General features: G+C 38.8%; 1 protein-coding gene across 4 annotated transcripts in view; it reads left to right on the top strand.

The window, feature by feature from the left end:
* Positions 1–1,629: 1,629 nt before the first annotated feature.
* The window catches only part of LOC149848903 (zinc finger (C3HC4-type RING finger) family protein), a 39,864-nt gene continuing 27,894 nt past the window's right edge, over positions 1,630–13,599 (top strand). For all 4 annotated transcript variants that reach the window (XR_016430520.1, XR_016430519.1, XM_089997953.1 and 1 more), the window contains exons 1-9: positions 1,630–1,930; positions 2,072–2,173; positions 2,427–2,509; positions 2,697–2,781; positions 2,893–2,979; positions 8,607–8,668; positions 8,825–9,018; positions 9,096–9,156; positions 9,261–9,438. Coding sequence is in view for 2 of the 4 variants with exons in the window: in XM_089997953.1 (XP_089854079.1) it covers positions 1,859–1,930; positions 2,072–2,173; positions 2,427–2,509; positions 2,697–2,781; positions 2,893–2,979; positions 8,607–8,668; positions 8,825–9,018; positions 9,096–9,156; positions 9,261–9,438 (924 nt within the window). In the remaining 2 variants the exon portion in view is untranslated. The remainder of the gene's footprint in view (positions 1,931–2,071; positions 2,174–2,426; positions 2,510–2,696; positions 2,782–2,892; positions 2,980–8,606; positions 8,669–8,824; positions 9,019–9,095; positions 9,157–9,260; positions 9,439–13,599) is intronic.

Below are 13,599 nucleotides of genomic sequence, written 5' to 3'. Positions count from 1 at the left end.
CCTTTGGAATCAATGAATCAGGATCCTCAACCCCGCTTGTTTTCAACATCATTACTGTATAATTAAAATAGATGGCTCTTGTAAAAACAAGAACTCTCATTCACATTACCACACATATGATCTAAGCTATCATCTTCATAATCGTCATTACTTAAATTACTACACAATAAAATAAACAAAGTGAGTCAATAATATATATATATATATATATATATATATATATATATATATATATATATATATATATATATATAGAGAGAGAGAGAGAGAGAGAGAGAGAGAGAGAGAGAGAGAGAGAGTTAATATTTGGTGCTATGAGAGGCACCTGACTATTGAGTATAAATCACCTTTTTTCATGTACCTTAGATGTTTTCTATAGATTAGACCATATGCATTTGATTTACAATGTTTTTTCAATAGAAAATGTTTTTTTTTATGATCCAAAACAAAAAAAAGACACTAAAGTAAAAAATGAATTTTGAATGCAAGTTTTTTAGGAGCTTAAAAAACCAATAGTTCACGATACACAAAAATTTCACAACTCAAAAAAGTATATTTTAAAATAGAAATAACACAATCCAAGGTTTGATCACTAGCAAGCAAACCTTTCTCAATGCATCTATTGAGAAGATAATGCTTGAACATATGACTTAATAGTTATGCGCCTCGAATAACACCGAATATTAAACTCATCAATTTCTCCCTGCTCACCGGGGTAGTTTGGCTTAAGAAATGCAGTAAAAGACGCATCTCGAGTGTCTTTCGACCTCCTCTGACAAGAAAGCTTGAAGTCAATCCAACTAGCCAGGTGTGCCAACCCCTTATTGGTGCCATCATGAAGCTGACACCTTTGAAGAGGGCTGATAAGGTGCAAGTGCACTCGGTTGCCCTTCTTCTGGTTGACAGTCTGTCAGTTGTGTTGGAATCAGGTGCAATGCACAAATACAATGTTCCTGTTCCACTAATAACATTGCATCCGCTGTTGCACTCGGAAAGGCTGTACGATATAAGCTGGAGGCTGATCAAATGCAGCGGCACGTTGAGTTTGTGCAACGTGATTGCACCTGATCCTGCTTTGGCTCAACAGCACATGGAGTGGAGGGCGGCACATTCAAAGTAGAGTGTCAACGGGTCGGCTTTGGTTCAAACCCAGGACTTGGACTGGGTTTTGGGGTATGATGTCGGGTCTGAACTTGGGTCTAATAGGGTCCACTATAAGAAAAATCATAACTCAACCTGATAAGAACTACATGAACCAGACCTGGTAAAACCATATTTTCTTAACATTTTTACATTGAAAAATTGCAGGTTGTAACTCTGTTGGGTCTGATATAAATTTTCATAAACTATACCTGGGTCCATGTATTAATGGGACGGGTCTGAACCCGGGTCTTATTATTTATCACTGGATCCTATGGGGTTTGGTTCAGGTCGGGTCCGAGTAAACCAGACCCGTTGACACCCCTAATTCAAAGTGTGCAATGCGATCTACCGTCTGATCTCTGAGTGTTCCCTCAAATCGTTTTGAGGGAGTCCTCCGCTCCTCCCCGCGCTAGTCTGCCGCCTTGGCGGGGCGGGCGGACGGGCGATGCGCCTATATGAGTCAGGACTCGGATTCGTTCTCCCGACGTCCCTAGGCTCGGGGGTTGACTGGAGAGGGCCTCTTCCACACCACACCCGATTATGCAAGCTAAGCAGCCACGTATTCGCACCAGAGCCGCGAGTTCCTCCTGGCATGGGAATTGCGCAAGCAAGAGAAGAAAAAGAGAGTAGTATCGTGAGTCGTGACCATCATCATCAGGTTGTGTGATTTTTGCTCAGGGCAGAGCGAGGGACGGATTCCTGCAGAGACGACTTTATGGCGGACCCAAGCTCTGCCGCTGCGTTTGGGGACCTGCAAGAGTTTGATGATGTGGAAGAATTGCGACTGGTATTTATACCTTTCCTACTTGCTCAATCGTTGTTCTCTGCTGCCTTTCTCTCACTTGGCATCATCAATGGATATTCAATTCTCAGAAACAATCTTTTCGTTTTCCCCAATTGCATATATACATGCGCATCGTTCGGTCAGGGCGATCATGCGGAACTCAACACGTCGCGTGAGCATCTCGGCCAAGTCTTTGATCTGGTGCAGCAGGGAAACCGAGCTTTTCGAGAGCGTAGGCTTCGAGAGGTACTGTAACCCGAGCTTTCTTGCTTTCCTTCTGTATCTTTTCCTCCTGATTGCTCTTCTCTTGTTTTCTCGGCGCTAAAATCGGATTCCCACGTTTAAACTATCTTATTTTTTTCTTATTTTCCCCTCTCTTTTTTTGGTTAATGATTATAGATAGATGGTTGATTGTGTCCATGTCTGCGTGATACCAGTTCTGATGCACATGATCAAGACGTTCTTTTCTTTTCTTCTTTCTTGCAACTCTGTGTCTTAGGCTATCACTCTTTACTCCAAGGCCCGGCTCTCGAAAGATTGTGAACCGATCGTCCTCAGCAATCGAAGCGCTGCCTTTTCTAGGTGAGCTTGTTTTCTTCGAATCTGCAATTTTAACTCTATATCGTGTTTATGATTGGAATAAGCAGAAGAAGAAGCAATTCGTGTTGGAGCTTTTAATCTCAAGTTCTATCACCCTGTTTTGCTCTTCAAGCCATAGTTGGCGATTTGAGTTCGTAGATTTGTTTTACACTCGAGTACTGTGGCTTAGGTTTAGCGAGCAATTGCGGAATCGAGCTGCATCGTTGTCGGAGTATCAGCCATTGGATGGCCTGGATCCCACAACTTATGCTGAAGTATGGCTTTGATTTCTTGTGCTTTATGTTTTCTTTTTTATTTTTTTATTTCTCTTTTTTGGATATACACTAGATCCATCCTTCTTAAAACTTTTCGGATCCCTATTTCAGCTCGCTTTAAAGGACGCCGAGAAAGTGACGAATGTTCGGCCAAGCTCAACCAAAGTGTACTATCTGAAATCCAAGGCTCTAATTTTGGTGAGATTGCTTTCTCTGACAATGTTTCAACTATATGTGGCATATTAGATATCATCCCTAGGCTGTGAACATAACATCATTGACGATATTCTGTTAGATAACCTTGACAAGAGGAAAAAAAAGCCTGCTACTATAACGTGTACACAGATTGAAACGAGACATGAAAGAAGAGTAACTGTTCATCAAGTAGAATGAATGAAATAAGAGTACAACGGTTTTATCCCTTATATCGCTTCTGTTTTGATACTAAGGATACCAAGCGGAAGATATTTAACTGGACATAGAGAATTCATCCTTCACATTTGAAAGAAACACATCAAACCTGCATATTTACAAGAGGTCAAGAAAGTAAAGATGCTCAAAGGGATTATATCTAAGCAACACCATGGTTGGCATCAGCTGCACCCTAGAAGTCATGGGGACTGAGTCACTGAAGTTAAAGACAGTCCAGAAATGGCTACTTACATATTCTCCATAATCTCTATGCTGTCAATACAAAGACATTTTCTCTGGTTCCAAATTGACTCTGTGTAATCATAAAGACATCATATGAGCAAAATAAAAAATCAAAGGGCTGCAACACTTATACTGTGTATGAACTTTTTTTTCCTTTTTTGGTAGATCATGGCAGCAGTAAGCATGATTAGATTAAATATAAGATTTTCACACATATATTGGGTGATCCAAAACCCTTTGTGTATTTAACATAAAAAGAAATAAATGGGTACAACAGATATAAATAAATAATATATATATATATAAAGAGTGATGGGAACATGCTAAATGAGTTTTTCTGCTTTTCCAGTGCTTTTTTCACGGTTCTGACCCCATAGATGTGTTCAGCATGACCAATTTACTAGGAATCCACATCTAGATCATGTGTTTTTGATGAAAAAATGATATTTGGAGCCTAAAAAATTTACAAAGATTTTGGACTGTTGATTTTTTGAACCTTATAAAAACCCACCCATGTGTCGGAATCGAATGCTCCAAGAGCTGATCCCTATAAAATCAAGTACATAGATCACATCTGTACGTCAGAATTTAAAAATAAAACAAAAATGCCCGAAAAACCCATTTAGCATGTTCCATCTCTCTCTCTCTCTATATATATATATAAAGGAATCTCTCAGATTTATATAGACATAAGAGAGAAATATTTGATTGGGAATAAATAATATACGGAATTATGAATAGGGTTTCATTTTTCACACTCACTTGAAGAAACTATCTCTACAGGGGTTGATTTCCTCTTTTTCCATCTTGTTGCCAGCCTTAGGGCACGTTTGGAAGTGAGAAAATAGTAGGAAAGAAAAAATTATAACTTTCCAACCATTCCAAACGAGAGAATTTTTTTGAAAAGAAAGTTTTTCTAAAAAGTATGATTTTTAATATGAAAAATTCCTCTACCTAGGGGGGTGGAGGAATTTTTTCTATCAAAGATTTTTTTGCATTAGAGAAACCATTCACCACAACACATCTCATTCCATGGGTTGCCACAACAACAGATTCCTCCATCTTCATCTTCCTCCCACCACCACCATTTTCAAGACTCTATCTCTCTCTTGGTTGTAGTCGGGCCATCTCTCTCTCTCTCTATGGTATATATGGTCGAACCACCTCTCTCTCTCTCTCATGGATGTGGCCGACCCACCTCTCCCTCTCTCATTTTTCTTATATTTTCTACTCCGCTTTTCTCATACTACACAAAGAAGTGAAAATGATCATATCAAAACTTTCTCATAGACAAAATTTTCTTTTCCTATGAGAAATTTTCTTGCTTCCAAACGTGAACTTAAACACCACAAGAAACTTCATATTTTCTTCCCTTTTTCAAACAAACTCATTTAATAGATTTTGTTACCTTCTAACCTGTAACCCCCCCCCCCCCCTCCCTTTTTAGGGTCCCCAACCATAAAAAAAACTAAGAAGCCTGTAATGAGGCCTGCTAGCAGGAAAAAGGCTTAAAAAATCATGCCTCCCTTAATACTATACCAAAGGATGCACAATCACCCATACCTTACTCTAGTCCTGGTTGACTGCTAACATTAGTTGGAGAAAATATTGTGGCTCAAGTCTTCACACCAGATCATTATCCAAGCTCTGATAGTTCAAGGCTATGAGTCTACATTTTAAAGATGTTAGAAGTGTTAGATACAGATTGCAAAGGAAGGGTGATAGAATAAGGGGAAGAAAAGGGAAGTAGGAGGATAAGAAGAAGAATGAGAGAAGTATTGAGAGTACATTAGGGTATGTCATAAAAGATGAAAATACCCCTGGAAGAAAGAAGTAACATGACTACAAAAGAAGCGGCAAAAAATTGCTAAAATGTCCCCTATGTCACAGGGACTCGGCAAACTGGGTGCCGTACCCACGTCGACGCGACGCGGGTGCGGCACCCGGTGCTGTCAACCTGACCCTGGGTGCATTGACCGCACCCAAGGTCATTTTTGTCCAACTTTTGGACTATATATATATATATATATATATATATATATATATATATATATATATATTTGCCGCACCCCCGCACCCAAGTTTTTTGAAAGTGCCGCACCCGCACCCATGTGACATTGAATGTCCCCAATACATCTAATGCAGTCTACTCCGGCTCTCAACATGAACGCATTTTGAGTTACCTTGTTTGATATCCCCAAACTCAATTTTGAGATGGTAAACCTTGGGCTTGAGGTCTACTTAAGCTACTGATGCAAAATTTTTCATAATTCTTGTGCAAATAATCAGTAGAAATGTGCAAAAAAAAAAACAACTACTGTAATAGACACACTGTTGTCTAGTCATTTAATGCCAAGTAATAAAATCAAAGTTCTTTTTCTGAACTCTTTGACTGGTCACCAAACATTGGTTTCCCCTTGATCAGTAAGGATGAACTTTATGTGGACATACTTATATATGTCAAGGTCTTGTGATAGGGTTGTAGTGATATATGTAGCGGTTTTCTGCTTTCTATTGTCAGAAATTAGGGTCCTTTATTTGATGCTCTGATTGGCATCACCATCATCGATTTCCCCTTGATCAATGAAGATAAACTCCATGTGGACATGATCATAACCTATTAAGTGCCACATTAAATCAGGATTGCTGATAGAAAGTATGATTTGCATTTGTAGGTTATGGAACTAGAGGCATGTACTTAGTTACCAACTGATTGAGGTTCAAAGAATCGATAGGAAAAGAGCAAGAAGTGGATGAATCTATCCTAACTAATCAAAACTCAGGAAGGTTTAGGGTCCACTTTGGCTGAGAAACTGAACCAAAAATGATGACGTAAGGGTCCAGATTTTGAGTTTAGATTCTGACACCAGCAGATGGCATTAACCTCTCTCTACATTTTCTTTTAAGATCTAACGTTAAGTCAATGTCGATTAATAATGTTATCAAGCCAAAGAGAGGAGCCACACAAGACAGAAGAAGATAGAGGGTTTCAAGAGAAGCTTTATTAAGACGAAAAGAAGAAGTTTACACCCATATAAGGTAAACGTCTCTTCTACTACACTACAAGACAAAATCAGTTGACTCTATGCTACTTTTATATAGGCAAGAATACCCCTAAAAAGAATACAATGTACAAATAAATACATAAAGAGGTGTATCACAGTAATAGTTGTAATGAAATGAAGTGTGCACAAATACAATGCCACTAAAGGGCTACAAGGTGCACAATAACAAAAGTCACTAATGGGCACACTCACAAATGACATAAAGGGCAAACACAATATGTAAAAATAATAATTTATTGAAACCTCAAAAAAATGCGAAAAGCTTCTTTTAATACAATGAGAGAGGATCACCCCTATTTATATACAAATACAAGGGAGAGGAGGAGAGCTCAAAATAGCTGTTGGAGCAAGCTCCAACGGTCATAAATAGAGTCGTTGGAGCTTGCTCCAACATCTCTTTTGACTAGTCAACCTTGTGTTGACTAGCAAACTCTAGTTCAAAAAGAGAACTAGAAAAATGTTCTAGTTCAAAGTGAACTAGATAAAATAAAATAAAAAGAAAGAAAGATAAAGAATAGAAAAAGTATATACATAAAAAATGTATATATATATATACAATTTTACAATAGTAATGCACATATATACACAACTCTTGACAAGTGACAAACCTTGTTTCTTATATTAAAATTCCCCTTCCATTGCATATCTATTTTTAGAGGGAGGATGACTAAAGAGAAGAATAGATTACAGTTAGACTGAAGAGATGGAAGAAAAGGATAACAATTCTAAAAGACAATGATATAAGGAGAATACAACAACAAACAACAACAACTACGCCTTCATCCCAAAACAATTGGGGTCGGCGATATGAACCAACAAAGAAAATCATTCTGGGTCTTCCACATGAATCCTTCTCCTCCAATCATTTCTATCCAATGCCATGTCCTCGGTGAGGTTCAAAGCATTCATATCCTTTCCTATCATCTCCATTCAAGTCTTCCTAGGCTACCCCGACCTCTTTTAACTAATATATTTTCCCATTTCTCCATCCTTCTAACTGGAGCATCATTAGGCCTTCGCCGAATATGTCCAAACCACCGTAAATGATATAAGGAGAATATGAAGGAAAAAAGATAAAGAGAAAGATTAAAGAAGAAAATGAGAGACTGAGGTGCAAAAAGAGAGCTTAAGAATCAAGACAAGAGATTAAGAAAAAAAAATGATAACTTGGATTTAATTGGACTTATGATCATCCTGCTTTGATACCGTGTGAAATCTGCCTTAGAGTCCATGCTTTACACAAAGAATAAGAAAACACAAGGAAAGCTGGGAGATGTAAAGCAGTCAAGGGGACATTCAGTGCTCTCTTAAGTTGGACATCCTTTTTATATGAGAACCAATATAACTTAAATGACAGAATGCCCTTATGGTTGTCATGCAGATTAATCATATTGGTTTCAAGATATGATCATGTTGAAAAATGGTTCCTGTATTGTTCTTAGATGACAGATAGGTTCCAGATGAGAAAACTGGTGGCTTCTTCTTGGGACAAAAGTCAAAACTGGGTTCATCATGTGGCAGAAGATAACTACTTGTTAGTTAGTTCACCTGCAGTGGGGAGCATGAAGGGCTGAGGAGAAAGGATCTGTTATCACAAAAAAATCAGTTTTCTGCTTTAGCATGTTAGTAGCATCATTTGAGCCTCCCCCACTAATGGTACTATATGTCATCATTGATGGGCTGCAAAAGAAGTGGGTGAATGCAGGCTGCAATCTGCTCAAATTCAGGTCATAAATTCCTGTGAAATTTGATTGCTTACTTGGCTCATCCCCCAGAGACTTGAGCTAATCCATTATTCAGACATAGGGCTGTAAGTTAGAAAAATAAATTTGTCATGATTCAAATAACTGGCATTACAAATGGCCTGACCCTTCATTAGTATGATGCTCATTTAGACCTTCTATTTAGTCTTAAATTTTATAATTATATCCACTCAATTTATCTGCAGACATGCTAGTTTTGCAGTTGATATTGAGGAATAGATGTTCTTTTTATGCCATTTCTATCACCGTACTCTGTTATGTTAAAATTTTATGCTTGGCTTCTCTTTGTATAATTTTAAGCTATATTCAACTAATCTTTCTAATTTTGATGACAAATTGACAGCTAGAGCGATATGATGAAGCAAGGGAAACCCTTCTCTTGGGCCTGCAAGTTGACCCCCTTTGGTAACTATTTGCATCAGCTTATTAGTATAGATATGCTCCTTATTTTGCAATATCTTGATGATTGGTTATTACCAGAAAAGTGCTATAAGATTGTTGATTCCATTTCTGTGTCCCAAAATTGTGTTTGTCTTGAATTTTGGACATCTGGGCATCTAGCATTCCTCTTCAGAGATCAATTCAGAATTTGGAAAAGATTACAGCTGCTTCTGAGGGAAGAACGAGAGGTGCCAAATTACAGCGTAGTGATGATTTTGACTGCACATTATGTTTCAAGCTGCTATATGAGCCTGTGACTACACCATGTGGACATTCATTTTGCCGTCCTTGTCTTCTACAATCAATGGATCACGGTCAGCTTGATCAACTTTTTTGTTGCTCCAGATAAGTCTAAATAAACATTTGTTGATCCATATATCCATCATGACAGGCAATAAGTGCCCCATGTGCCGCACTGTTCTATTTATCAGTCCTAAAGCATACCCTGTCAGGTAGTCTAGACTCCAGATACTCATAGACTTTATTCTGCTGCTTGCCCCTTTTTTCTCAGTGTATTTTGTTTCCTGTTGTTTTATATTCCATTTCACTTGTATAGTGTGACCCTGAAGAACATAATACAGAAGAACTTTGCTGATGAGTATGCTGAGAGGAAATCTGAGGTTGACAGTTTGACGAACATGGGTAGTGATTTGATGCCTCTCTTTGTCATGGACGTGGTGCTTCCTGGACAAAAGCTATCATTGAATATATTTGAACCTCGTTACAGACTTATGGTAATATATGTCCATATTTTTTGCCCTTCTCAAAAATTTCAGTATGTTCTGTCATACTGCTTTCATAGTTCTTGTAAATTGAGTTTTGTTGTTCAACTGATTGTTGCATTCCATAGAGTGGAGAAAATTATCATGGCATTTATTCTCCTTTTTGCATTCGATGATTAGATGGGCAAAGAGAGAACACTTTCAGAACATACTTTGTTCAAGATGTAACATGTGACCTGATATATATATATATATATATATATATATATATATATATATAGAGAGAGAGAGAGAGAGAGAGAGAGAGAGAGAGAGAGAGAGGGAGAGAGAGAGAGCTGCCTACTCCGTGTAAAGCCCACGAGGAAAAAAAAATTGTGTCGGACACGTGTCGGGCACGTGCCGAGGTTGGTCCACCGTGCTGGACCCGGATCCGAGCCTGACCCGAACCCGGCTTCTCGAAGAATCGAGAACCAGTGTCTTTGAAAGACGCAGGTTGTGAGGCGAGGGGCAAAACCCTCGCCCCTTTTCTCTCTCCTCTCCGCCTCCCGTCATCTTCTTCTTTCGTGCTGCCGCCGGCGACTGAAGCCCCCAGCGACCCACCACCTCCTCCCGCTCCAGCAGCTCGGCCGACGTCCCCGACGCTGCCCAAAGCTCTCTTTCTCTCTGCCTTCCGTTCTCTCTCAACCTCGCTGGGTTCTTCGACAACACCGTCGGCCCCCTCTGCTGAGATCTCGAACGATCACCTGACACCCCACGTCGCCCCTTCGTCCCGCTCTTCCGGCCATCGTGGCCTCAACGTTGGCAGCCCGTTGTCGGCCGTCTTCGCAGGTAACCTTTTCCCTTCTTTTTCATGTGTCTTCTTCCCCCTTTTCTTTGCTCTTCTTCTTCTTTTTCTCCCCGTCTTCGCAGCGGAGGGGTTATGCCCCTCCCTGCTGTCCTGATTTCACGGGGGAGGGGCCGAGCCCCTCCCTGGTGTCTTGTTTTCGTAGGGGAGGGGCTGAGCCCCTCCCTGCCTTTTCGTTTCTACAGGGTAGGGGCCGAGCCCCTCCTTGGTCTTTGCAAGGGAGGGGCCGCGCCCCTCCTTGCTCCCCCTCTCTCGCTTTTGGCGTGTTTGTTGCCCCTGGCTTGCCTGCTCAGTCGTTCGACCATTGTGCCTGTTAAAATGTAAATTGTAATATATATATATATATATTATTTAATATTATTATATTTTCTTTTATTATTTTCTTTTTCTATTTTTCTTTATTTTCTTTTTTAGCATCTAGTTGAATAGAAACTAGATATTTGATCCAGTCAAGTTCCTGTTGGAACTTGACTGTCCAAATAGTTGTTGGACTGTAGTCCAACAGCTATAATAAATGCTGTTGCAGCTATAATAATAAATGTTGTTGGACTGTAGTCCAACAGCTATATTAAGAGACAGAATCCAACGTCTCTTTTGGAGAGCTCAAAATGAGCTCTCCTCTCTCCCACTTTTTTGTATATATAGGGGTGAACCCCTTCAATGTAAATCACCATGCTTCTTAAGCATTTTGTTCATGAATAAAGTATTATTTATTTTTCAAGTGTTCTTCCTTTTATACCCTTTCAAGGGTCATGCTTGTAGTGTCTCCAATAGACACTTGTTTGCGAGTTATTTGTGCATTTGTTGAAGACCACCATTTCATTACATGGTATCAAAGCTACGAAATTCTTAGATCTTGAAGTGCTTCCGCCTCGATTTCCGTGCCACATTTACAAAAGGTGTTTCATCACCTTGTTCTTGGCTCAAGAAGATTTGTTTGAAGAAAGGCGAACTTGTGCTACAAAAATTTTTGGTTTTGTATCCTCTCTTATTCCTTTGTCTACTCTTTTTCTTTTCTTTTTATTTTTCTCTCTCTCTCTCTCTCTCTTTCTATTTATTCCTCTCTTATCCTTGTAAAAAATGGATGACAATGATAAGATCACCATCATTCCTATGAAGCTAAATGATACTATGTAATGTGGGCTTCGATTATGAAGCACCACATTTGGGGAAAAAGTTTATGGGGTATAGTGGATGGTTCCGATTTGGAACCTAAACTATCTCTTACCAAGAAAGAGGGTGATAAAGAGGTTCCTCTAACGGAAGAAGAGAAGAGTAAGGCGTTAGCCACTTATGAAAAGAAATAGAAAGAATGGAGGATAGGGCATGCAAAAATTATGTCATGGCTCATCAATAGCATAGACATTAAAAAATGCTCTAGTCTAGCTAAGTTTGAGTATGTCGATAAGGCTTAGGAATACCTCAAAAACATGTATTCCCTTAAAGATATTGCACATGTATGCAATTTACAAGATAAAGTTCGGACAATGACTCAAAAAGATAAAACTATTCGAGAATACTATAATGAGTTGTCCGAACTTTGGGAAGAGTTGGCTCTTCTTGAGCCCAAATGGCATTGTGCCGAAGACATCGAGCTTCGCCAAAAGCAACTCGATATGGAACATTTCTATCAATTTGTGAATGGTCTAAGGCCAGAGTTTGAATCCACCAAATCGGCTCTTTTACATCGTGGAAAAATTCCTTCTATTGTTGATACTATAGAAGAGCTCACTATGGAGGAAAATAGACTTAGAAAAAATACTCCAAAAGTTGATGATGACTTCGTTTTAGCTGTATCTAGACCGGGGAATCATACTCGTACTTACAAGCCGCCTCATTTTGGAAGGCAAAACGACGACTTTGATAAAAGAAAAGTTATGTCATCATTGTCATGAACCGGTGTACTATAGGCCTCAATGTCCAAAGTTAAAAAGAAGAGAAGAAAAAAAAGTTGCGTCTGTTGAATCTTAGTCAAAAGATCAAGATGCACCTGTATCTATGGCTAACTGATGGAAATCCTTCAACCTCTTCTCAAAGGGGTATCCTCCTCAACCGAAGCCTCAACTGGAGCGGCAGTTGCATCTTTCTCCGGTCCAGGTAACTTTCCTTGGCTTTTAGATTCTGGTGCTTTTTTTCATATGACCCCAAATGTTAATAGTCTATCCGAATGTCTTAAAAATAACTCAAGTGTGTCAAAGGTTTTTACAGCCGATGGCACATCTCTCGAAGTAAAAGGAATAGGATGTTTTGAAAATCTTCAAAAATCCAAAAGATTTTTTATCCCAGAAGTTAGATATATCCCTAAACTTAATTTGAATCTCTTATCTGTCTCGCAAATATCTGATTATGGATGTAATATCTCCTTCTCTTCTCATGGTTGTTGGGTACAGGATCGCCAGTCAGGGAAGCTGATTGGGGAAGGCCATAGAGAAGACGGACTTTATTACATGGACTTTTTGGAATTACCCAAGAATGCATTTTGTTATAATATTCAGAAATTAGAATTGGATTTATGATATGTCTAAAATTCAATATTTTCCAAGTTTGGAAAAATTTTGTAATTCTGAAAATTTTTCTTGTAAAGACTGCATTCTTGGCAAAATGAAAAGGTTACAATTTTTTAGTAGAACTTTTGTTTCCTCACGACCACTTGAGTTAATACATTCGGATGTTTGGGGCCCCGCACCAGTTATTTCCAAAGGTGGTTATACATATTATGTCATTTTTGTTGATGACTTTTCTAGACATACTTGGATTTATTTTCTTAAACATAAATTTGATGTCTTTGCTAACTTCCAAATATTTCATAAAATGGTTAAAAATAAGTTTCAAAATGATATTTCTGTTTTTCGCACTGATTCAGGGGGAGAATTTATGTCCAACGAATTCAAAGGCTATCTCAATTTACATGGTATTACACATCAAAGATCATGTCCACACACTCCACAACAGAATGGCCTAGCCGAACGCAAACATCGGCACATTATGGAAACTACTAGGACATTGCTAATTGCAAATCAAGTTTCAAAAAGTTTTTGGGCTGAAGCGGTCTTAACTGCCAGCTACCTTATTAATAGGATGCCATCTTCCTCATTAAAGAATACAACTCCAATAGAAAAACTTCTTTAATTTAACTCCAGATTATTCTAGATTAAGAGTCTTTGGATGCAAATGTTTTGTTTTCACCAACAGAAATGACGAACTCTCTCCTCGTGCAGTCCCATGTGCCTTTTTAGGATATGCTGATAATAAAAAAGGCTACAGGTGTTTCGATTTTCAAAATGACAAATTATATGTGTCAAGAAATGTATCTTTTTTGGAAAAAGAAA

Source organism: Nuphar pumila, chromosome 1, assembly GCF_984573655.1.
Source record: "Nuphar pumila chromosome 1, dmNupPumi1.hap1.1, whole genome shotgun sequence".
NCBI lineage: Eukaryota > Viridiplantae > Streptophyta > Magnoliopsida > Nymphaeales > Nymphaeaceae > Nuphar > Nuphar pumila.
Note: the sequence above shows the minus strand (reverse complement) of the source record. Positions and strands in the feature narration are given on the sequence as shown.